Here is a 27,424-nt window from a genome sequence, read left to right on the forward strand (position 1 = left end):
CTTGGTGGGGACCCCTCTAAGAAAAGCTGCAGAGCTTGGTGGTTACCCTGGTGGAATGCATCTTGACCCCCTTTGGGGGTGGTTTCCCATGCTGTTTGTAGCAGAAATGGATGCAGTGTGCTATCCATTTCGATATTGTTTGGATATGGTCTTGCCTTCTGCCTCTGCTGCGAAGTTGACTAGCAACTGGTCAGTTTTTCTAAAAGATTTAGTCCTATCCGGATACAATCTGAGCTGTCTGTGCACATCTAGACAGAGTGCAGAATCCTTTCCCCCTTGTTTTGTGGATTAGGGAAAAGGTGGGCAAATAAATGGATTGGATTAGAGCCACACTGGACACCACTTTAGGCATGAAGGATGGGTTAAGTCCTGAGGGGGACCCTGTCAGTATGGAAAATGATGAAGGGCTCTACAGCCATGAGTGCTTGTAGCTCTGAAACTCTTCTAGCTGAAGTGATGGCCAGAAGCAAGGCTGTTTTCCAAGAGAGGAATTTTAACTCTGCTGAAGTTGCAGGTTCAAAGGGGGGGGGGTGAGCTTTTCCAACACAAAGGTAAGTTCCCAAGCTAGGGTAGGAGCTCTCCTGGGTGGCCTTAAGTTGTTAGCCCCTCTTAGGGACTGTTTGACAGGGTGTGAAAAGAGAGGTGGCTCTGTGCTGTAGTGAGCAAAGATGGCAGAGGCATGAATTTTAACAGAAGAGAAGGACAGACCCTTGTGCATTAGGTCTGATAGGTAATCCAGGATAAGAGGTAGGAAGGGCTGTGCTGTTTTAGCTCCCTTAGCCTGGATCCAGGTGCAAAACTTTTTCCACTTGTCAGCATAGGATTTTCTAGTGCTGGGACATCTGGCCTCAAGTAGAACATCTAGGACTTGTTTGCTTAGGCTGGCAGCTTGAGGAGAGGTCAGGGAATAAGCCAGGCTGCGAGGTTGAGGGTCCACAAGTGGGGATGCAGGAATTCTCCATCCTTCTGGGCCAGGAGTGTTGGGATCTGAGGTAGGTGCCATGGTGGCAGGGATGACAGGCTGCGCAGCAGTGGGTACCAGTGCTGGCATGGCCAGTCTGGGGCAATCAAGATTGCCCTGGGTTTTTCATCCCTTATTTTGAGCAGTACCCTTGAAATGACTGGTAGAGGGGGAAATGCATAGACCAAGAGGTTTACCCATTGGAAGGATAGAGCATCCACTTTCCAGGCCTTGCTGTGAGGTTCCCTGGTACAGAATTTGCTGAGCTGATGATTGGAGTGGGCGGCAAAGAGGTCCACCCTTGGGGTGTTCCATTTCTGGGTTACAAGGGTGAAAGTTCTGTGGTCTAGCTGCCACTCGTGTGGGTCTAGCAGGTTTCTGCTTAAGTTGTCTGCCAGAGAGTTTAGGGAGCCTGGCAGGAATTGCGCTAGCAGGTGAATTTGCATGGCTGAGGCCTTGTGCCAAATGGTCATGGCAAGCTTGCAGAGAGGATAAGAGTGAGTCCTTCCCTGCTTGTTAATATACCACATCACTGTGGTGTTGTCTGTTCTGATCAGTAGAGGCCCCAGAGAGAAGAGGGGTCTGAAAGCTATCAGGGCGTGCTGAACAGCTACCAGCTCTTTTTGGTTGATGTGCAGATGTATTTGAGTTGGGCTCCAATGGCCCTGAATGCACCTGCCGTCCAGGTGTGCAACCCAGGCATAGTCTGATGCATCTGTGGTGAGGGTCTGGGCTGCATGGGGATGTGAGAAGGGAAGTCCCTTGTTGTGGTTGCATGCTGCTGCCCACCAAAAAAAAATAATTTCATTAGACAGGGTATCACTGGTATGATAGTTTCCAGGTCTTGAGAGTGTTGATACCAAAGGCTTTTTAGGTACCATTGTAGTTTCCTTATATGCAGTCTGGCATATGGAATGAGTAGAATGCAGAAGGCCATGAACCCTAGAGCTAGCAGGATTTTCCTTGCAGATAACTGGGTCCTGGCGGCTAGTTGAGAGAAGTACCCTGTCAGGTAGGTTTGTTTTTCTGGAGTAAGGAATGCCATCTGGGATGCAGTGTCCAGGCTTGCTCACAGGAATACAATTTTTTGTGTGGGGACTAGCTTTGATTTCTTTTCATTGATGGTATACCCCAGGGTGGTTTACAAAGGTCAGGTGCTGTAACAGCTTTTCCTGTCTGCATGAATGAGGCAATAGTCTAAGTAAGGGTAAATTTGAATATTTCTTTGTCTGCAAAAAGCAATGGCTGGACCCAAGCATTTTGTGAAAACTCTGGGAGCAGTGGATAAGCCAAAGGGAAGCGGGGAGAACTGAAAGTGCAAAGATCCTGCCCTGAACAGTAGACATTTCCTGCAAGATTCTCTGGTTGGGATGTGTAGGTAGGCCTCTTTTAGGTCTAGGGTGACTACCCAGGCATCCTTGGAAAGCACAGGAAGGAGCTGCTGAAGGGTGAGCATTTTGAATTTTGGTATCACCGGAAAGGTGTTTAGAATGGATAGATCTAGGATTGGGCGCCAGGTGCACTCCTTTTCTGGGTACCAGGAAAAGTCTGGAATAGAAACCTTGGCCTATCTGGTCTTCAGGAACATGCTGAATTGCCCTCATGGAGAGCAGGGAAAAGACATGCTTTTTGGCATCTGCCCACTGGTTTGGAATAAGAATGAAAAAGTAGAATCCGGTCTGGCAGCAAAAGAAAACATTTTAATTAAAATAATCCAAAGTAAAATAAGTAAAAAGCAATAATCCAGGTAAGCGCTTTTGTTTGTCACACTGACAAACTTATTCTGACAATAAGAAACATCACTTCCTTCTGTTAAAACCATTTGAAATTCCCTCCTTTGAATACTATTGGTCCATTTCGCAAAAAAATATGTCAGCAAAATTACAGCAAATTCACCCCCCACCTTAGACACACAAGACAAGCATATCTAAAAGGTGTAGTCATATAAATAAGTTGAAATACCTCAAATAATTGCATTATAAAACCATTATAAAACCTTAAAAATATAAATAAATTATAATAAACAACCCAAATACTGAGAATACGTGTAACCCAAATACTGAGAGTACGTGTAATACCTACGTAAATAGTTATAAACCTAAAAAAATGAAAAATAAAAATTATGATCACAATGTGCTAAACGCATGCATAGTTTGACGGTGTATAAATATATATGTTTTATGTATGAAATAAAAGTATGATGAATAATAAAAGTATAATACTCATAATAATAATAAATATAATAAATAAATATAAGGTATAATAGCTTTTAGATTTGCTTCAGTCTTGTGTGTCTAAGGTTGGGGGGTGAATTTGCTGTAATTTTGCTGACATGTTTTTTGCGAAATGGACCAATAGTATTGAAAGGAGGGAATTTCAAATGGTTTTAACAGAAGGAAGTGATGTTTCTTATTGTCAGAAGAAGTTTGTCAGTGTGACAAACGAAAGTGCTTACCTGGATTATTGCTTTTTACTTATTGTACTTTGGATTATTTTAATTAAAAAGTTTTCTTTTGCTGCCAGACCGTCATTTTACTTGGTTTTGTGTGGCTCTTATTGCAAGTTTGGTTTGGAAGAAGATCTGGGAACCCTTTTGGGGTTGGCAGAGTGTGGAAATAAAATCTGTATCCCTGGGACACTATGTTGAGGACCCATTGGTCATTGGTAATGGAGGCCCAGTTGTTTGCATGGAAGGAGAGTTTTCCGCCTAGGGGCACAAGCAGGTGGGCAGAGATAAGGGTGGAGGTGTGAAGTCATTGCGGGTTCTTACCATAAGGGGGTGGCTTATCACTCCTTGGTTTTGAAGAGGAAGAACTCCATTGCTTAAATCTCTGCATTCCCTGGGACTGCTGTCTGGGGGTTCTGTTTCCCCTGGGTCTGGGCTGAGTTGGTCTGGAGAGGGCCGGAAAGGACCAGTGCTTGGAGGGGCAATGCCTACTGAACCTCGGAAGCTGGACCTGTAAAAAGTCTTTAACTGTCTGCATAGATTTAGCTTTTTCTTCCATATTTTTTAAGACCTCTTCTGCCTTGGTGCCAAACAAATTGTCTTTATTCAATGGAGTGACCAATAATTTTGATTTGACATGGTCTGGCAAGGTCTGCTCCAAAAAGCATGCCTTCTAAGGACAGAACCAGTGACTGCTGCCCTGCAAGATGCTTCTAGGACCTCAAAGCCACACTGCAAGGTGTGCTTATTAACTCATTACAGCCGAGTGACATCTCCAGGCATTTCTTCAGTTACCTCCTACTGCGCCTCTAGGCGTCAAATATTGCCTGTTCATATTTGCATTGATAATTCCAAAATCATGCTACATACAAGCTATCAGAATATTTTATCTTGAAGCATACATGATGGCAAACACAACTGTATTGATATATGAGCTCTGTCAATTAGTATTTGGTAGAACTGTAAGGTAATAGCTTCATTTTTTAAAGGCTGAAGCCACACCCACTGGGAGTTAAAGGTACACACTTAAAAGAGCTCTACTGGAGGGAAAGAGGCTTGCAGAATGCATAAGCTCTTGTAATTCTTTATTTTCTGCACAAGCATGAAAGGAAAATATTTTTTGTTTGAGTAGTTCCATGGTATGCTGCTGATATTTCAGCATGTGGAACTGACAATTTAGTGCTTTAATAGCAAGTGTTGAAGAGGTGTATACTTTTCCCCCCATCTGTCTAAAGCCCGGGAATCCCTGTCTGAGGTAGTGGGATTCTTAGCTGAGGTTGCTTTAACTCCTTTAGGTCCTTGGGAGATGACCTCTGGGTCAGCAGTAGGATTTCTGAAAAGGAGTTTGTGGGAGTCAGCGATTCTGTAGTACCCGTCAGGTTTCCTGGGAGCAGGAGGGAGGGCTGTCAGGAGTCAAACTGGATTCCATAACAACATCATCCACAACACCCAGGACAGGAGCAATGGCTAAAGGTTTGTGCTGTGGTAAATCTAAGAATTCCCTGAGTCTCTTTTTTGACTGAGGATAGTCCTGACATTCCCATTGGAAATGCTCCCTAGGTATGTAGGGTTTCACCAAATGAAAAATCCTTGGGTGGAAAGGCAGAAGGAATGGATTCCTCTGCATCAGAATCCTCATAAGCAGAGAGGGGTTGCATGTTTTCATATTCAAAAGCATCAGAGTCATCAGACTCCTGTTCAGATAAAACCACTGGGGACAAGTCTCTTTTCCTTTTGGAAGAGGTAGCCTGGCTTCCCTGAATACGCATAATAATGTCTACCGCCATTTTAAGCATTTGAGATTGAGGCATGGAAGCAGGTGTCTGAGCTTGGGTTATCGGTTTTTTGGGTGTAGTTCATACCCTGGGCCTTAGAAACTCAGTAGTTTTAGAAAGAACTGAAGACGCAAAAGAAGTCGTCGGTTTGTGTCGAGTATCGGTAGTGTGAAGAACTTCCTTGGAAGCCGGTGCCTGCTTAGTAGCTTCGGACCCATGCAAGGTAGAGACATCAGCAGGATCCTTAGTCGAAAGAGTCTCGTGGCATACCGGACTCCGAAAAGGTCTCAGTAGCGGCCTGCGAATCCACAGAAGCAGGCATCAGGGGTTGTGAAAGCACTTCACTGAGTACCAGAGAACCGATGACTAGCTTAGTGAAATCGTTGTCAGCAGTTATGGACCTGTGTGGTCTCTGTCTTTATCCTTACTTTTTTTTGGAAGATCGCTAGTCAGATGGCTTACCGAAGCCATATCGGAGATTGAGGACTGAGAGCAAAAATATCTAGCTGCAATAAGGGCCCAAGGACATATAGTTCTGGCGTTGAACAAAGCACAAAAGCAACAATGAGGGATGTCGTGGTCTGGCCCTAAACAGGTGACACAGTAAGAACGGAAGTCTCTGTGTGGTATTTGCTTTCCACAGGCAAGACAATTGTTAACTGTTTCTAACATTGGTTAGAGCAAGAAAAAAGGATCCCCAACGGGGTACTTAGCTTTAGAAGACTTCAACTTCAATTCGGAAATGAAAATGCAGGTAGCAGCCGACCGGCACTCGTGTGAACTGCTTCTGCTTCGGGCTCCTCTGCAAGAAAGACTGATGTAATGGTGTCGGCTGATTTTATACCACTGACGACCTGACGTCAGTCCTGGAGTGACAGCAACCGACGCAGAAATACTAAGCCTCTGGTATTCGGGCCGAATGAGGGCTAATCTTGGCAGGATAACCCAATGTGATGACTGCAGCAACGAAACACTAAGAACATCCTGTGTTTGATTAGCACAGGTGTCAGAGATCGGGTGAGAGGAGCATAAACTTGTGTGGCAGATGCCAGCTCACTTTTCCTCAGGGGTCTATGTTTGGCGATCGAAAAAATATTAAATCGAACAGCTGTACACTGAATGTTAGACAATGAACAGCACTTTTAATGAACAGGGATGTCATCAAAAATAAAGTCATTGAAAGGCCATAGCTGGTCAACATAAAAGGACTGCAATCTACTATTGGCTTACTGGTAACTTAGCTTTAACAGAGCCTGCCCTTTCCCCAATTTAGTGCAACCTCAGAGTTGGTATACATAACTAGCAGGGGGGTCCACTTTCAGAGAACAAACAGATGTCCCCCATCCTTCATCCAAAGCATCTGTGAAGACTTCCTGAGAGGGGGTTATTAGAGGATGAAATGGAATCCCTGGATTGAGGAATAACTGATGAATCCACCACTGAAGATCCAGCTTGAGGCATGGAAGAAGACAAACTAAACACTCTAAAGGATGAGAATGCTGAAGTCAAGCTGACTTCAGAAACGACTCAGGTTTTCTTACATGTAGCTTGGCTAGAGGAAGTATAGGAATGGTGGATTGAAATAAAGCAATCAGAGTTAAAGCCAAGGGAGGAGGCAGGGATGCTAGCACTGAAACTGTCTGGACCCTTCATCCTAGCAAAACATGATCCCAAAGAGGAGTCAGAAAAGACTTTTGAAAATCTACAGTAAACCCTAGGCTTTGAAGAAGACAAATTGCAAAGTAAATATGCTGAAGCAATGTCTGTGGAGACAAGACCTGAATGAGTAGGTCATCTAGGTAAGGAAAATATGTACTCCTTTCATTCTGCAAAAAGCAATCACAGGAGCAAGGCATGTGGTGAAGATCCTTGGGGCAGTAAAGAGGCCAAACAGCACAGCAGAGAACTGAAAATGCCAGAAAGCAACAGAGTAACATAAAAATCTCCTGAAAACAGGATGGACAGGGATGTGAATATAAGTATCCTTGAGATCCAGGGATACCAGAAAAGCCTGAGGAAGTAAAGGAGGAAACAGGGTTTGAAGGAATAGCACCCAAAAGGATGGAACGTTCAAAAAAAGTGTTCAGCTGAGAAAGATCTAGAATGGGTCTCCAGGTGCCTTCTTTCCTAGGAACCAAAAACATTCTTGAGTAGAACCCCTTCCCCTTCTGAGGAGCTGGAACCTCTTGAGTAGTTCCCTGAGTCAACAGGTCCTGAAGGACCTCTGGAAAAAAGGGTATTTGTGCCCAGTGAAGCTGAGGAATGTCCAAAAAGGGGGTAAGAGATTTCCAGGCTATGAAGTACCCCTGGTGAATAATAAAAGGATCCAAGAGTCGTGGGTGATCTGTAACCAAATAGGAAGAGACAGGGAAAAACAAAGAGAGAGAGAAGAATGTGACTGGGAAGAGGAACACAAAGGTAGTCAGCATCTGGTTTATCAGGAAATGGAGGCTTCCGAGCTGAAGAAATTAGAGTAGCCTTAGCAGGAGGAGCCCTTCTATGACCCTTTTTACCTTTGGGGGAGGGCGAGACCGTCTACGGACAAAGGCAGACTTGTTAGAATAATTCCTTTAAAATCTAGGGACAGGTGAAACAAAAATATGTTTCAACTCCTGCAAAGCTTTTCCCTTTTCCTGGAGGGACTTAAATAACTCAGCAACAGCCGTGCCAAGCAAATGTTTATTGCCCAGAGGAGCATCCACCAACTTAGCCTTGATGTTATCGAGCAAAGATTGAAGCCGGAGACAAGAATACCTCCCCAACACAAAGCCAAAAGCAGCAGTTCTAGATGAGGCATCAGCTGCACCACAGCTTCATCTAATGGAATGGCAAGCCACCTGAGATGAAGTCCCTAATAAAGAAAGAGCAGAAGACTTTCCTTCACAGTCAGAAAGATCAGAAATAACCTGACAGGCCTGAGAGTGAAGAGCCAAAATACATCTGGTCATATGGATCTGATAATTTGCAACTCTAAAAGCTAGAGTAGAAGTAGTATAAACTTCCTTACTCGACCTCTCTATAGTCCTGCTGTCTTTGTCAGAGGCAACATACACCAGAGACAGGTCAGCAGAGGGACACTTGTAAAGAAACTTGCACTCATCAGGCACCTTACAAAACCTATCAGTTTTTTGGGAGCAAGGGGCATGGAGTCAGGACCCTGAGAAGTAGTAGAAAAGGCATCCAACAAAGCAGCAAGGACAGGAGGGACAGCAGAAGGTCTAGGAGACTCCATTTGCAGGAACTCATAGTACTTCTTCTAAACATTAGACACCTGAGCACAGTCAGACTTCAAAAATTCCATCATTTTCGAAATGTGATACCAGCAAAGGAGAGTCAGGACTAATAGGCTCCTCTTTCTCAGAACCATAATCTAAAGGAGAAGGGATCTGTGAAGAACGAGTCAAAGATTCCTCATCAGAATTTACATCCTCATTTGAGGAATCTTGATCCCTAGACCCTCTTAAGAGGAGAAGCCTAATGTAGAGCAGGAACAAAGACTTACTGAGGGGGCTTCAAAGGCATAAGAGCACTAAACAAACCCTGGGTAAGGTTTTGCCATTCACTCAAGGTCTTTAGGGTCAGGAGAAATGTTTGGCTTTCTGCTTCTTTTGTAAGGGGCTGTCAGTCTTACATATTTTAGGAGGCTCAGATCCCTGATGACACTCAATAAGAGTAGTCAGAATTTCTTCCATCACTGGAATTTGAAGAACACCCTCAAGCCCTTTGGAATAATCATCCTTGGTTCCCCCTGTATATCTGAAGCAGACATCTACAAAGCCTCAATAGACGTGAAGAAGCCAGATTCATGCTGGCCTCCAAAGCTGTCATGGCAGAGGAATGCAACAAAAAGACCTGATGGCCTTCCAGGCTTTCACTAGCCGCAAGACAGACATCTGGCAGAGACAGCACAGCAGAAGAATCAGACCTAGCTTTTTAGCCTTCTTTGTAGACGGCTTTCCCTAGGGCTGGGAAGATCCTTCCAAAGCATCTTTTACATCTTTTATAAGAAGCTTAAGATACTGCTTCTTTAAATAAATAGCTAGGGAAAAAAAGCAGACTGTGTAACATCTTGGGTACAAAAGCTTGACAAATAGCACAACACGTGGGCGTGTGAAGCACCTAAGCAAAACAAACACTGCTCATGGTGGTCTTTAGTGGAATCTGTCTCCCACACTGGCATTTCTCCTTTCTGAATTACATGAAACGAGCGACCCAAAAAAGTCGATAAGCAAAAGGATAAGAAGCAAAAAACCCCAATGGGGCACTTTAAAACCCCAATGGAGCACTTATCTGAAACGGCTAGGTAACCAGCAGACGGACAAGTGTTAAGATTGATGACTGAAAATGGCATTCGGACTGTCAACAAATAAATTCTGAGGATGGTACATCTGTACATCACTTTTATGCCCTATGCCATGCAAGGGAGCATACGTTTGATGTACGGCGTACCCTTTACAACCAAAATGCTTTGGTATACTGGCCGGACATCGGGTTGCCCTTGGCAGGGAATCCCCATTATAACAGATACTGCAACAATGATATGGAAGGACATCACTTTTTAGGAAGGCCCCAACTGCTGTATTTGCCGCTATATGCAGCTAGATAGAAGCAACAGCAGAAACTGCATAAAGATGCACCTTAACAGGTGAATAAGCCACATTTAATTACAAGCAGTTTATGTAACACATGGCTCCTGGTATAGAACAGTTCAACTGTCAAGGTCTAATAATGTAGTCGAACAGATTTTTCCACTTCTGTACGCTAGATTACCTTCAATGCGATTAGGCCTTGCATAATTTAAGTGGAGAAGACATCATTGTTAGAATTTTAACTCTTAACCAGCTCCTATCATCCAAGCTGATATATATATATATATATATATATATATAGCATCTTCAGACTAGAATGCAACACTGTTTGTGTCAGTAAGAAATTAGCAAGGCCGGGAAGAAAGAAAGAAAGGTCCGATTCATGAGAAAAACTTGTTTGTCTTAACAAAGGGGAGCAATTAAAATGAGTTTAGCCCTGTCCTGCTTTACTTTCAGTATACCTTCTGAACAAAAAGAAATAGTGGAAAGACGTACAGTAAAATCTGAGCTCAAGGAAAACAGATGGCATTTATTTTTCAAACCATCATTAGAGGAAGGAGAGAACAAAGTGTTTGGGTTGATGGTTAATGTGTAAACAGATCCAATTCTGGGCCACTCTACTTTTGTACAACTCCCTGAAAGATCTACTGATCTAATTTCAGCTCATTAGCTAGAGTTATATTCTTGCTTACAGAAACTAACTAATTCTTTAAATCTGTCAAATACCCTACTAAATTCACAGGTTGTGGTGTTCAGCCCAGTTCCACATTTGCTGTGTTTCTCTGCAAGGTTGTTTATGTCCCACATTGCAATTGTTCACAAACTGGGAAAGCCAACAACACAAGAACTGAAGATGGTGAGTGAAAGGAAAACTGCTCTTACGACTGGTAAAAACTCACGATAGTTTATTGAACAATTCCACACGACTGGTTAAGCGCTTTCGACTGGTGATCAGTCTTCATCAGAACAAACAACACATATCATCCCAAAGTATTTATACACATCCTAAATCACCTTAATTGATGTTTAACTAATTAAAATCCCGCCAAAAAGTTTAAAGCCATATTACACATTATCTATAATACACTGTAAGAAAACCAACCTTAAATCAAGATGTGACTTTCAAATACACATGTAATATAATAATATATACAATAATAATATATGCAGTAATATATACGGTGGGTAAAACCTCCTGGTGTAACTGTAATTATCCATATAACCTATCTAATAAAAAATCTAATGAAAAATATATATAAATATAAATATAAATATATGCATTTCACTTGTGTGATAAAGTTAAAAAATCCCAGTAACAAACCTAAGAGTTGAAATTTACTCTAAAGCTAAAAAAGGTTTTATACTTATAAAATCGTTGAGACCGGGTGGTCTCGTGGAATCCGTTAGGATTTGCCATTTACTTTCACAAGCGGCTAATTTCATTGCAATTGTACCATCTGCACTAATCTGTTGGTGGCCTGAGAGAAGTGAAAACCCACTGTATGCAGTTCATTCAGAAAACTGCCTTGAAAATATGTTAGGGCCCTGCACAACACTTTCACTTTCTTCAAGCTTTTGAGAAAAATAATTTTTTTAACATCTGCTGCCATGAAATGAGTGTTGCAGAAGCAAGCTCTTTAATCATAATCCAAAGAGTTTACTACTATATGCTTGTACCAGGGTCATTATCACGGACAGGTTGTTTAAAACAGTCAACCACAAGAATTCTTTCTTCACATACTGGAGAAGAGAAATCACAGTCTCTGTGAAATTTGTACATTGATTCTATTAATTTTTAAGATGGCACTGTGTCTTTCTCAAGCTGTCTTGCATAAGGCACTAGGAGAATAAAAGATGAGGTACATATTTTTGGACTGGTCTTGCTGTAATGGCCTACTATTAAGACAAATCAGTTTGAAGTCTCTTCTGCTTGTTCTGAGTAGGAAAAGTACCCACAGAGTTTTACAAAGATTATAAATGTCAAAGGAGTGGGTGATGACTTCTTATAGTTTACTGGTAATCCCACAGACTGTGTTAGGAACAACAATCTAATCTGTGTGCTGCAACAGCAGTCCTCTTCTATCAGGCAATCTTCTAATTAATGGATATGCTTATGACTTTTTTTCACCCCATTTGGCTCTGCTGACCATCAACTTACCATTCAGCCAAATGGTCCAGACTGCCAACCAGGAGGAGCCATCACTTTTTTTTTGCTATTTTTAAGTCCTAACTTATGTGAATGCTCAATTGTGTTTCCACTGGGTTGTCTTGTAATGGGTCTTTGTTATGCATGCCATGCCTCCTCATGACACAATTAATTGGCCCTCTCCACCCATAGACAAGCACCACCATGTGATCCACAGACTTCACCAGGAAGTCCGTCATATACAGTGCTCATAAGAACATGCACCCCCCCCCCCCCCCACACACACACACACACACACACAAAGACAGGTAAACAGGTTTATGCTTTGTCATTTGTCTCCTCACCCTGCCTGGTCCAATAGGTATCTGATCTGCTAGTCTAACTTAGGTTGGATAAATCATATTCAGGGCTTTACTGCTCTATATCAACCAAGCGGATAAGAGTCCAAGGCTATGCAGGTAAGATGTTCATGTCAGCAGCTACCATGCAGAAATCATTCTATAAGAGGCAGTACCGGTTTCAGTCTCTAATCAGAAAGACTTTATACAGTCACTTGCTGATCACAAAAGAACTCTGTATCTTAAACTCCAAGTACTTCTATGGATTTCAAATATCATGTGAACAATCTTGTTGCATTCCACAGTCCGGTTCTTATCACCTTCAACTTGTCTGTCATGTTTCTGATAGTCTATCAGTTGTCTCACATCTGTAGTGAATGACTGAGAAGCAGTATGGCGGCTCTGACTCCATTTACTTCAACAAATCTCTTGTTTTCAATTGCACATTCAATTTCTTCCAGTAGTCAAAGTAAACACCTCTCCCTCCACTACTTTTACAACAAAATTTAGCAATTTTAATTATGAAAATTACAGAGTGACCTGAGAAAGCAACTGACCTCACCAAGCATTTGCAAGACCCAGCCCACAAAACATATCCTTTATTGTAGAGTGCCCCACTATACATGACCATCAAGCTCAACTCATGACTATGCTATAAACCTAAAATCTCTCCTTTCAAACAGCCTTGCTTAATGCCTACTGGGATAAGGACCATTCCCATTCAGGATAAAGGACCTCCAGGCTTTCCATCTCAAGGGAAATTGTTCCCTAGAAAAAGGCAATTAAGTCAACATATACATTATCTTGAAACAGGGTAGGATGCCAAGAATGAGCAGTCCTCTATGGGTCTATGTTTGCTTACTGAATTGAAAAAATACATGAGCAGATAAACAAATACGGACATTACCGAACAATATCTCCATCAAAAATAAACACACTGAATGGCCATACTCAGCCAACATCACGGACACAACCAACCAAGGTGGGGACCCCCCCCCCCCCAACTATATATACCAACTCAGATATTGCACTAGGGCAAATTTACAAGGCTTCCCTTCACTTACCGTATGCGTTGCTTTACTTCCTTTTTATTGGCCAACCATGTCCATTCGATGTGTTTACCGAACGACGACTTCAATGAAAATATTCGTATTCGCTGCTTCCCATTCACGGTTTAGCTGTTTGCAGTTTTTTTAATTCGGTAAGCAAATATAGATCTATCCTCTACTATGTGTGGGATCTCTTTTCAATGCAACTGTTTAGATTGCCTTTTCATGCAGATATGGAAACCTTGCATCACAAATTAAGAAAGGGTCATCCCAGTACCACAAAAGGTTATCGCACTATGATGATATCCTTATGTAATTACATATCCTAGTATACCATCCTTGTATGTTGTTGGTTTTTTCGGCTTTTCCCGGTAAGGGGTCGCCACAACGGAACTCTGGTCCGCTAATGATTGGCAGTAGATTTTTTTTTATGGTGCCGAGTTGCCAGCCCGATGCCCAATCTTCAGCACACCCATTCACACATGTCTTTCATAGGCCACTCAACCGCAGGGAGGACATGTAGACTCCACACAGAAGGCACTACAGCCGAGAATTGAACAGGGGAACCTCTTGCTGTGAGGCAACAATGCTATCGCTGTACCACCATGGATAGTATACATCCTTGTATACATACTATTAAACCACATATATGAGATTTTTAAAATCACCTTTTAAATTCCACCAGTATAAACTCAAATCATGCCAACTAGTACATTCTTATCCCAAAGCAGCAACATCCTCACCCAGTCACATTCAAACATTATTCTTCATTTAATAACATAAGTACAGAACACTCAGCTAATAAAAAGCAAGTAAAACACTATAAAACCAAGTGTCACCCATATGGTGGGGAAAATAAAGTTTCTAGAATATTCATTGCAACATATAACATCTCAAAACTGGCAAATAACATTCTGATAACTATAAAACTACAATTACATGTCTGTACTAAACTCAAATAATGTATAACAATATCAAACATAACAAATCTGAATAAAAATCCCAGCAAGACGTGAACTTAGTTACATTTAGTGAGCAAATCATCTGAAAATTGATTGTGCTTCACCCCAACACAGCAAAACTTGATTTTATAAGCAATAATTGCCATTTTCCAGCCATTTATTCTCTATCCCAATGTCTTGCACACTTGTTGATTTTAGGTTTCTCTCCTACACTCAGGTTCCATAAAACAATGGTGTTCTCTTTTAGAGCTACAAACTGGGACACCATGTTCACTGGCAGTCATGCATCTATGAACTAATTTACTCCACTAGGAAAGTATACGCTTAAAAGAGCTGGCTGTATAAGTCAACTTAAAAGTTTTTTTAGTCCACATGTAGATGTGACCTCAAGAAATTGTACTCACTACTCAGCCATTTCGAAAAATTGTCATTATCAAAATACACTCTTCTATTCCCCACATAGTACACTTTGTCCAGGCTGTCACAGCTAAAACCTGCTTCCTGACATACAGAAGAATGAAGCTACCAAAATATTTTGCAGCTGTCCAGATACTGGTCCCGAAATCATTGCAGATAGCTTGCCTGTAGCCTCATAATCCATTTATCTTCTTGCTTCCCAGTATAATTTCTGATATCACCTAATATAATTATTTTATTAATCAATTCTATTGCAAGAAAGATAAATTTATGGGTGGTGTCATTATTCATAATATGATTGGCTAACACACTGCCATCATCTTTCTTTATTGATGGCGTATATGTGTTCCCTAACCCATTCTCTTAAGGTTCTATTAGTTTTGCCGACAATCAATAAAGAAGACAATGGCAATGATGTGTTATGATTCTGCTGCAGATCACAGCAGCAACATACTTAAGTGTTAGCAGCAGATTATGTTTGCATCACTTTAGTCCTGAAGTACTTGTGTCCTTAGACTGAAAAGTAAAAAATTACCAGCAGTAATAGTTTCAGATTGTTAAACAGAAGAACTGGTCTACAGTCAAAGAATGCATGATAATTAATAGAAATTTACTGACTCACTAATAAGAGTACATGAAAGCTGCAGGTAGAATCTCCTCTGTAAAGGAAACGTGATGAATTTTAATCTGAAATCCTAAAATTCTAGACCAAATGCAAAAACCTGCAGACTCTGATGTATGATATAATAAGACTGAGTGTTAGAACAGCACACATTTACACTCCTAGCTAGTTCCAAATAAACTACTGCCACTAAAATACAAATGTTTCAAACAGGTCTTGGGCTAATGTATAGACAAGTGGGAGATTATCTGAACACAAAAGCTATAAACTCCAGCTACCTTGATGGAGAGGCTGAAAAGTGTAATATTAATCTGTTTAAAATATGGCTCAAGTTAAATTCTCCAGGGTTGTATACAAACCATGACTACTTACCATTCCGCCACTTTAAGTTCATAGATTTCTTTACGCTCCCTTCTCTTTTTCTCTCGGACAGTCTCACCTGATGCTTTCTGCATTGCCACTATTAACACTCCTGCTGGAACACTGCAGCAAAGGATAAAATAACATTAATGAAATCCGTTTATTACACGTGTATGCAAGCTTTCTTCCTGGCGATACAGTTCAAGTCAAAGGTATGCAGGAACTATTAAAAGCTATATGCCAGCCAAGTTCATGACCGATGCTGTATTAAACTGAAACACAAGCAAGTCGTAAAAGCATAACATTGTGATATCCATGTACAACCTCCCACTAAATCTATTTGCTCTTCCTCAATGTCTGTAACATTTCAGTTTTTAATGAATCTGTAATAAATACAAAACAGGCAAAAACAAAATGGGCAGACAAATGGATGGTAGTGATTTCAAAGACTGGCATTAAAGTCTTGGAATGGATGAAAACTGTGATACTGCAAACCTCAGGCTGCTAAGTCACAACAGTATAGATGTTTACTTTATTGCACGTTTATGTTTTATACTTTTTCTCCTAACAGATTTAGTTCGTTTTTCAATTGAATTGTACAGGTTATAGGTCACATTAAAGATGGAAAAAGTTTTGAAATGATTTATTGTGGTCTCCTTTTTTATATCACAGAAACGTGGCTTTTTAACAGAGGTGTGTAAACTTTTTACATCAACTGTACATGCACACAAACACACACATGTATATACACAAATACATACGCAAATATATCTACATCTCTCTCCCTACATACATATATATACATATATATATATATATATATATATATATATATATATATACATACATACATACATATACACACACACACATATATATATATATATAGGTTTACTATGAAAATTGCGAACGGCACTACGTCGACTGTCATATAGACGAACACGGAAGTTCAAAATCGGTAATGTCGAAGACAAAATAATCAATCTAGTAATGGTATTCCGAACTACAAACATCTCCCCTACCTCGTTCCATGTTAAAACCATTCCTAGATTGATTATTTTGTCTTCGACATTACCGATTATACATATACACACACACACACACACACACACACACACACACACACGTGTGTGTGTGGGTGTGTACATAAAGGTAATATGCATGTGGCAAAGTGATTCACTTCTGAAAGTTTTTAAATGCGGAGTTATGATAAACAGCTTGAATTAGTCAACCACACTGTATGTATGGCAGGAAATATGGTAATGAAAACTTGTATCAGCTAGGGAAATTAAAAATACCAGATATGTTAGTAAAATGAAGGCATGTGTCCTAAACGGACATTAATCTCTTAAGTAAAGGGATTTGCAAACCAAGACTGGTGACTCTTCTGGGATACCATAACCAGAAGCCGTAAATTTACCCGAGTACTAGATGCTGTGATTTACTTATGGATTATCAATTACCTGTGGAATTATGAGGAATCAAGATGCGGATTACTGAGTTTTTGAATACGTCAGCGGATTGTAAGTAACCTGAAGAGCATACTTTCATTTCTGTTTGTGGGTGGAAGTAACCTTAATTTGTATAATTACATCCTAAATAAACTGCACTAAATCTGGGCAGTCTCCAATGTGCTGAATATACGTGTGTGCGCATGTGTGGGAAATAAGTATATTATATATAAAATGGGCAAAGAAAACCAGTCAATCAGATCACTAGCTACTGTACATCATACTATGCAACAGGTAAGTTCCAGTCATGGAGGAAGTTAGTGTAGGCCAGCTAATCCTTGCATTCAGTCACAGATCCATTCTAACTTACAGCATTCAAAAACAGCACAGGCAGCCATTTGTTCTTCTCACCACTAAGCTGACCACACTAGTCAATTTCTGGAAATTTTTAACATAAAGCAAATTCATAAAAATAGTAAAATAGATTCCAGAAATTTACCAGGAAAGTATAAACATAAGGACTGTATTATAAACCAATAAAAAGGAACTTTAAAAAAAAACATTAATTGAAACAATTGTCCACAACTCTGGCAAAATTTAACAGAAAATTATAACAATGAATTAGTGCTCAATGGGTCCAAAACACGATTTTAAAACTACACTTCAGTGCAGATATTAAACCACTGTCTCATACTGTACAAACATTAATATAAACACAAAAGGACACTGTGTGGAATACAGTAGGAGAGAGAGAAATGCACTGCTGCTGTCAAAATAATTGCACTGAACTGACAACAGTACTCAATGTTTGCTTAGCATCATGAAAATGTGTAGTATTTTCATATGTTCTTAAATAATGCCACATCCAAGTGACTTAACTACCGCATGACATCAGCTCACACCTTAGATGATGCAGAACACTACTGTCATTGACACTTGAGTAGCCAGTGGTACAACTTGAAGAAATAATGACTATTGTTTATACTGTTACTTATAAGAATCATATTTCACATTTCTGTAAATACCTCATATCAAAATCACTCAGAAAAAGAATCCTTTGCCATCTTATGAAAGCTCATGTCTAGCTAAAGCAAAGGCTGGTTATACCATGTACTTTACCCGTGCATGTCAAAGAAATGAACAGCTGTTTGCAGGAAAACTATATCAGCAAGGTTTGGTGAATTTTGCATAATATTTTACTGTATGGATGTAAAAACATGTGTTTAAATGAAAAATGTTTATTGAACAACATTGGAGACTATTTATAAACAACATTTTCTGTACACAGGACATTTATATTTGGCTTTTGTTTTTAAACTTGAATTAAAATGCTCAGCAATGCGATGGGTATTAAGTAAGCCGCTGCATGTTTACAATACCACTAGGTGTGAATGAATTAACACAGTTTTAATTGACTATTTACAGAAATGTGACTTCTAGGTCTATTATCAAATAACATTCTAACAGTAATACCCACTTGTAAGTTTTTCACAACACACTGACTACCCTTAACTGTGTTACAGGCTGCAATTTATCATAACACCGCCAAACAATCTCCATGCTTATTATCAATACATGTTAAAAGAAATATTAACCTGTTCCAGCAAAAAACATATTTACATTTTGTGCACAGACTTTCAATGAACATGATTATTGCATTCAAATAACTGTACTGAGTAAAAACAAATTGAATCAGACAAAAAAAAAAAATCTTTCACAAATAGCATCATGCATTAAACAAGTGTCCATGGAAACAGTTTTGCAAAGAGTGCATGTAACAACATCATGCTAATGCAACTTTAGAGTCACTATGCACATTACAGACATCTTCCACTATAATATTTACCATGTAAACACATCTAAATATCAATATTTCAAAACCTTCTTACAGAAAATGGCACAACAGCAGCAGCCATACATCTTTTAAAATTAGGCCTTTACAGTCAACTACATGCATTCAATTGTACCAATATATTTATTACTCATCAGCACCGTTAAACATCATGCTATTGTGTAAACATATTTAATAAGACTTTTAGAGTGACTTATATTCTACATGTGATCCCTCTAAATCACCTACTTACTCTCCCAAGAAGGGAAGAAGGTTATAGGATAGGGCATTCTTAACTCAACAAAAACACAGCCTACCAATAACTTCTGCTGCAGGCAAGTAAAACATCCAACCACATCTTTAGATTAATAACTCTCTCTCCCATCACTGCTATGCCTTAGAGGGGCTCAGTTAGTACCAGGATCATAACTATTTCACCTTCTTACCTTGAACTCCTTCCCATCTCCTGCAGGCTATCTGGCTGGAAAATTAAAGGTCTCCTCCAGATTAGCCCTTCTAAACACTTGGAATAAACTTCACTGCACATAACACTACTTCCCGCTTAGCAGGCCAAACTTTGGAAGATACTTCTCTAAACACTGAAAAACATTTAGATTATACACCCAAACTCCATTCTGAATAAAAAAAAAAAAAGTACAGTTTTGTACCTACCATAAATGTAGATGTTCGAGGATCCACATTGCTGCAGTCCTAACACTTGGGTAGTCCGCTGTCCCAGTCGGCCCGAATACCAAAGTATATGGCTGACGTCGGTCAAGGCGCATTAGTCTGACGTCAGGACGCCAGGGTACAAATGCGCATGACCGACGTCATATCCTCAGTCTTTTCTTGCCCCAGATGTCAGAAGACCCTAAAAAGATAAGGCCAAAACCAAAAACACCAAACACTCCTGCACCAAAAATATGTACAATATATACAAAATTACAAGAGTATAACCTCACCCACACAACCACCCCTAAACACAGAGGGAAGGAGGGAGGGTAAATTGGACTGCAGCAATGTGGATCCTCGAACATCTACATTTATGGTAGGTACAAAACTGTACTATGTTCTTCATTCCACATTGCTGCAGTCCTAACACTTGGGTAGAATCCCAAAGCAGAGGTAAGGGAGGCTGGCAAATCATAAAGAAGCAGGAGCTGTCAACATGCCTTGCAAAATAGCTGTGGCAAAACCAGCCCTAGATTTAGAGTAGAGAGGAAGGTGGTAATGCTTAGAGAAAGTATGCACTGAACTCCAAGTAGCTGCCTCCAAAATATCCTTAGTTGCCACCCCCCTTAGAAATGCTGTTGAAGTGGCAGTAGCCCTAGTGGAATGAGGCCTAATCCCAGCTGGAATCTCCTTGCCATGATGGGAATAACAAAATGTAATGCAAAACCCAGTCCACTTAGAAATAGTTCGTTTTGACACAGGCTTGCCCTGAGAACTCAAAGCAAAAGAAACAAACAACTGCTGAGACTGCCTAAAATCCTTAGTCCTGCTTAAATAATAACGCAACTGCCTGTGTACATCTAAAGTGTGCAAAATCTTTTCCCCCTTATTTTGGGGATCTGCATAGAAAGTAGGCAAATGAATAGTTTGGTTTAAAGCCACACTAGAAACCACCTTAGGCATAAAGGAAGGATTAGTACGTAATGATACCCTATCCTTATGGAAAATCAAAAAAGGCTCTACCGCCATAAGGGCCTGCAATTCAGAAACCCTTCTTGCAGAAGTAATGGCCAACAAAAAGCAGTCTTCCATGACAAGTATTTCAATTCAGCAGTAGCCGCAGGCTCAAAAGGTTGTAGAGTAAGTTTCTCCAACACAAAATTGAGATCGCAAGCAGGAGTAGGAGCTCTACGTGGGGGTCTTATATTCTTTGCCCCTCTAAGAAATTGCTTGAACAAAGGATGCGAAAACAATGGTGGGTCACAATCATAGTGAGCTGAAATTGCTGCAGCATGAATCTTAATGGAAGAGAAAGACAAACCTTTGTCCAATAACTCAGTAAGATATTGAAGAGCCACACTCAAATTAGGCTCAGAAATCTCCAAATTCTTTGCTGCACTCCAAAATAAAAATCTCTTCCATTTTTCTGCGTACACTTTCCTTGTACTAGGTCTTCTGGCTTCCATAATCACATTTAAAACTTGTTGAGGAAGTTGAGACCTGCTGTGTTTCAAAACAGAATATGCCAGGCTGTTAGATGAAGAGAGTGAAGCTTGACATTGAGCAGATGACCGTCCCTCTGAGACAACAGGTGCGGAATCAAAGGTAAAGGCCATGGAGGCTTCCTTACCAGACTCCTCAGTAATGGGTACCAGTGTTGCCGAGGCCAATCTGGAGCTATTAAAATCATCCTTGGCTTGTCTTGTCTGACCTTTAGGAGCACCTTTGGGAGAAGAGGCAGAGGTGGAAAGGCATACACATGAAGATTTTTCCAACTGAAAGAAAGAGCATCCACTTTCCAAGCTGTGTGATGAACCCTCTTTGTGCAAAACTTTGGCAGCTGGTGGTTTAGTGGAGAAGCGAACAGATCTATGTCTGGAGTTCCCCATGACACTGTCAATTTCCGAAATACATGAAGATCCAGTTTCCACTCGTGGGGATCCATGATTTGTCTGCTTAACACATCTGCTAAGGAGTTCTGTGCTCCCGGCAGAAACCTTGCCTGAAGAGTTAGTTGCAAGCTGAGCACAGTCTCCCATAAAATCATTGCTTGCCTGCATAACGGGTAAGAATGTGTTCCCCCTTGTTTGTTGATGTACCACATGACAGTTGTGTTGTCTGTTAGAATCAACACCTGCCCTGGAAGAAGTAACTCCTTGAAAGCCATTAATGCAAACTGGACTGCTAACATCTCCTTCATGTTGATATGTAGATGCTGTAGTCTGGCAGGCCACTTGTCTTGTATCCACTTTCCATTTAGATGAGCTCCCAAGCAATGTCTGAGGCATCTGTCGTTAGAATCTGACTCGCCTCTGGCTGGGTCACAGAGAGTCCCTTGTTTAGGTGACATTCCTGAGCCCACCACAAAAATTCCTTTTGAATGCAAGGTATTATTTGAATGACAGTGTCCAAATCCTGGCAGTGCTGTGTCCATACATTTTGAGATACCATTGCAGCTTCCTCATATGCAGTTTGGCATTGGGAAGCACCAGAATACAAGATGCCATGAACCCTAAGGCTTGAAGGACTGTCCTTGCAGTCAGCCCGGACTGAAGAGATAGTTGATGGAAGTAAATGGAAAGATTCTTTTGTTTGTCCGGGGTTAAAAGGCCATCTGGGCTGCTGTATTCAGTCTCACACCCAGAAAGCACATGTCTTGAGAGGGTACTAGACTGGACTTTATTTCGTTCACAGAATACCCTAGGCATCTTAGCACTGCTATCACATATTCCAAATGCTGTAAAGGTCTTCCTTTTCTTGAGCCAGAATCAGGCAGTCGTCCAAGTAAGGATAGATTTGTATTCCTTTTAGCCTGAAGTAAGCTATCACTGGAGCCAGAACCTTTGTGAATACTCTGGGCAGTAGATAAGCCAAAGGGCAATGCAGAGAACTGATAATGGGAATTCCCAGCTCGAAACGCAGATACTTCCTGCAACTTAGTCTGATAGGCACATGAAGGTAAGCCTCCTTGAGATCTAAAGTTACCATCCAGTGATCTTTTCCCAGCAGAGGTAAAAGCTGTTGTAACGTCAACATTTTGAACTTGGGAATGTCCAGATAAGTGTTGAGGATAGATAAATCCAAAATTGGTCTCCACGTGTTCCCCTTCTTTGGTACTAGGAACAGGCGAGAATAAAATCCTAGGCCCCTTTCTGGCACAGGAACCGGCTGAATGGCCCCTATTTGGAGTAACAGAGAAATTTGCTTGTGAGCCTCTTTTCTTTGTAGAGGAGGAATGTCTGGCATGCCTTTGAAAGGAGGCAAGGTATGGAAATAAAACCTGTAACCGTGGCGAATGATATCCAATACCCATCTGTCTTGGGTAATTAAATCCCAATTTTCTTTGAAAAGAGCCAGCCTTCCTCCCAAAGGTGCTGCCAGACGAGAATGTACTGGCAGCTGAAAAGGCAGGTCATTGGGTCTGTTTACGAAAGGACTGACCCCTGCCCTCACCAGAAGACTGAGCAGGTGAACTCCCTGTTCTAGGCCTAAAAGAACCTTGAGCTCTGCCCCTACCACGTCTAGACCTACCCCTAGACTGGGAATCATAAGCAGGATATGTCCATCCCTTAGCAGGCCAATTTCTACTAAACTTCGGAGGCTGAACCTGCAAAAAATCTTTAACAGTCTGTATAGACTTAGCCTTGTCCTCCATTTTCTTTAAAACTGCTTCCACAGGTGAACCAAACAACACGTCAGACTGTAATGGAGCATCCAAAATCCTTGTCTTAACATGCTCAGCTAAATTCTGATCCCTCAACCAGGCGTGCCTACGAAGAACAGAACCAGTGGCAGCCACCCTCGAGGAGGCCTGCACAGCATCAAAACCACATTGCAAGGAATGCTTACCCACCTGTTCAGACACATGAACTAAATCCTGCAACTCTTTACACTCAATACCTTCCGCCAGAGCATCCACCTTAGACTTCAATTGTGAAAGGAGATAATTTTGATATTTTAACATGTGAAACTGGCAATTCAACGCCCTCATGGCTAAAGTGGAAGAAGTATACACTTTCTTTCCCCATCTATCCAAAGCCCTTGCCTCTTTATCAGGAGGAACAGGATTTTTAACAACAGAAGCCTTAACACCTTTAGGCCCCTGAGAAACAGTTTCCGGGTCTGCCCTAGGACTCTTAAAAGATACTTATGAGCTTCAGGCACCCTATAGTACCTATCTGGTTTAACTGGGGCAGGAGGCAAAGAATCAGGGTTCAGGGAAGCCTCTGCAAAAACATCTTCCACCACATCCAGAACAGGAGGTATAGCTAAAGGCCTATGCTGGGGTAAAAACAAAAATTCCCTAAGCCTCTTCCTGGAATCAGAGAAATCTTGACCTTCCCATTTAAAATGCTCCCTCATGGAATGAAGAGTCTCTGAAAAAGAAAAATCCTCAGGAGGAGAAGCTGAAGGAGTAGAATCATCCACATCAGAATCAGAATAAGGAGGATACTCCTGCAAGTCTTCAGCCGAAGACTCAGAAGCCTCCGAACACTGCTCAAAACTCTCAAGCTCAGGTTCCACCCTAGGCCAGGAGAGGGCATAGAACCTCTAATCATAGTAATCAAATCTTCTGCCATTTTAAGCATATGTTTCTTAGGCAAAGATCCTGAAGAGCTAGGAGAAACCCCCACTGAAGTTAAACCTGGCCTGCCTCTCAAAGAAGCCTTGGAAACAGAAGGGGAGGCTCTAACCACCTTAGGAAGAGAGGGAAGAACAGCCACCTGAGAAGCCCCTTCAGCCTGGCCTACCTCCTGAGAGGACACATCCTGTAACAGTAAAGTCTCTCCCTGAGACTCCAAAGAAACTCCTGGCAGAACCTCCGGCTCCACCGAGCCTTCTAAAGAACCGACGTCCGGGACTGACGGTTCTTCCAACCTAGGCTTTGCTGCTTTGTCCTTGCGCTTTTGACGAAGCGGGCGCCGGAGCATCCGGCGGCATTTTATAATTACAACGCTTCCAAAAACTAACCTGGCACAGTCTAACCTTCTCTTTATAGTGCGTTTGTTAAATCTAGCACAAGAGCGACATCCAACAACGTCATGCTCAGGCCCTAAACAAGGTATACACAAGGTATGGTAATCCCTATGAGGTATCTGTTTCCCACAAGAAATACAGTTATTCACTTTTTCTGACATCCGGTTAAATACTGAGGCAAGAAAAACAAAATATTCCAACGGGTACTTAGCCAACTTTGATTCGGTCTGAAACTCCGACTTCAGAAAATTTCAGAACGCCAACCTGCACTCGCAAAACTGCTTCTGCATCGGACCATGCGGCAAAAAAGACTGAGGATATGACGTCGGTCATGCGCATTTGTACCCTGACGTCCTGACGTCAGACTAATGCGCCTTGACCGACGTCAGCCATATACTTTGGTATTCGGGCCGACTGGGACAGCGGACTACCCAAGTGTTAGGACTGCAGCAATGTGGAATGAAGAACATCTGCTGAAAACAGTTAAATCCAACTGTTCCCATAACAACTCAACAGCGATTAAATAAACTCTTCCCAATCAAAATGCTCAACTACAGCTCTTTACCAAGGGTCCTCTGTTTTCCTCCTTCCAAAATCCCTAACTATCGATCCTCACCTGAATCATTTATTATGATCCCTCTCCCCATCCTACACTTTCTTACCAGCTCCTTCTTCTATCTCCTACTGTACAGATTTCCAGATTATGCTGCTTTAAAAACTGAATCGCTTTTCTGCAGTATACTCAGTAACGAAATGGTGACTGCTGATTTTTGATTTAATCATTTATGCTAACTGCTGTTTCTGTTTTGTAATCTGTGGGCAATCCTGTAAATGGTCTACTTGGTTATGCATTACTTACCCCTGGTTAACACGATTTAATTCCTTGAAAGTATTGGCATTATCTTTCACTTTCTTCTGGATGTGGTAAACTCTAGGTAATATTAACAGTCCTCTACATTCCATACCCATAGAAGTAATCCATGAATCTTTCTTTTCCCAATGTGCTCACTCCAAGGAGCATGCAAATCACAGTTCCATTTCGATGCTACATGTTTCTCTTGTTCACATCTCCTTCACTTCAGTGGTTTCTGGACACATTACTTTTACCAGCATCCCCCAGTAAAGATTCCTCACTCAAATAGCCCATCATTGGAGGAAAGCCCTGTGAGATATCTATCACCAGCTGAAAAGATGTTATTATCTGCATCTCCATAGGGAAAACACTTATGGACTGCGATGTATGACAACTTGTACCACATTCTGAATCATAGACATTGCTTTACAATGGCTAAAATCTGCATTTTTGCTGCAATGTAGTCTCCACGAAATCACCATCCACCACAATTGCTCTTCCAGGTCTTCAACACTGTGGTAGTACCCATTACTTCTTGCACAAAGTTAAAGTATTCCAAAAGCACTCACGAACTGCCATAGACTATCTGCCAGTAGCGACAGTAACATACTATTTCTTTTTACAACAATCTCTAACAGAGACCAGTTCATTGTTTCACCCAAGTTTTCACAAATTTGACAGTGAAATCCTTCCTCTCTTCCAACATCGACTGAACGTCACATTAAGCTCCTTGGCTTGTCTTATCTTCCAAATTACCAACTTTTAATATAACCAATTTGGCCTCATAACTCTATCTTATTTCACACATCTGCTACTCACTGCTGCAAAAGCAACATGGTGCTTGCTGTACTGCTCCTTCAAGTACTCACTAGAATCATTACCACAGAAATTCAAGTTACTCAGACAAAAATTAGAGACCTCAAACATCACATTCATCTATGGCCAGACTGCTTCCATAGCTTCATTAATTATCAGTGGTTACTTCTATTAATGGTTACCTGGTCAGAGTGGACAGATCCACTGTACGTAGACACACAAGAACTTCAGCAAATGACAGAGGAACACAATACAAAACAAAAGAAATGTGGGATGACACAGTAAAGACATTTGTCATTGCAGAGGAGAAGACAGAAATAAGAAAACAATGAAAATGGAGACAGAAGAGAAAGCTGTAGAACAGGTTTACAGCTTCAAACATATCAGGGCTGCATATGAATGAGGGGGTCAAAGTCAGGATTAGGGAGGTTGCATACAAGTGGCACAGATCATCATGGACAGTGTGGGACAGAAGAATGCAAAAGAAGATGAAAAGTAAGATGTATAAAAACAGTGGTGCAACCAGTGCTGCTGTATGGTACAGTAACCCGGGCAGAGTGAAGTGTATGAGACAGCTGCTAGGCTGCACACTGTGAAACGAAGAAATTAAGACATCAGAGCACAAGCCAAACAGCTCCAACTGCACAGAACGTCAAACAGAAAAGATTGTGGCGACTTGGTTACAAGTGCATGAAAACTAACAAAATCTAGTGAAGACAATTTGGGAGAGACTGGAAGAAGGCAAAAGGAAACAATGGCACCTAACAAACAGAAGGATGGACTGAATGACAGAAGACCTGCAATGGTCAAGTTTGACCACTGAAGAAGGTTGGGAGACTGGCACTGAAAGTGAGAAAGCTGGCAACAGCTGATGCTATACCCAGACCCCACACAGAAAATTAGAAAAAAAGAAATTATTTAAGATAATTACTACCATCACTCACAGAAGGCATAACACAAAAGTCACCTGCCCCTGAACCTTTCTCAGGGTCTCAAAATGTCTTTCAGATTTACCCAAATCTGAGGGCATTTTTGTCTTCAAAAACGATTATTTAAGCCACTGCTGGAGCCAAAATCACAGTGAAATAAATAGTGAAAAAAAATGAAAATAAAACTTTATGGAGTGTCTGAAGGGAGTGACCAACCTCACAAACCATTA

General features: G+C 41.2%; 1 protein-coding gene across 4 annotated transcripts in view; it reads right to left on the bottom strand.

Annotated features, from left to right (window-relative positions):
• Positions 1–27,424, bottom strand: part of TIMMDC1 (translocase of inner mitochondrial membrane domain containing 1) — a 304,154-nt gene that overhangs the window by 80,797 nt on the left and 195,933 nt on the right. For all 4 annotated transcript variants that reach the window (XM_044072937.1, XM_044072935.1, XM_044072934.1 and 1 more), the window contains exon 7: positions 15,678–15,788. In XM_044072937.1, the coding sequence (XP_043928872.1) occupies positions 15,678–15,788 (111 nt within the window). The remainder of the gene's footprint in view (positions 1–15,677; positions 15,789–27,424) is intronic.

The sequence above is a fragment of the Protopterus annectens genome, chromosome 5.part1 (genome assembly GCF_019279795.1).
Source record: "Protopterus annectens isolate FY-2018-M chromosome 5.part1, PAN1.0, whole genome shotgun sequence".
NCBI lineage: Eukaryota > Metazoa > Chordata > Ceratodontiformes > Protopteridae > Protopterus > Protopterus annectens.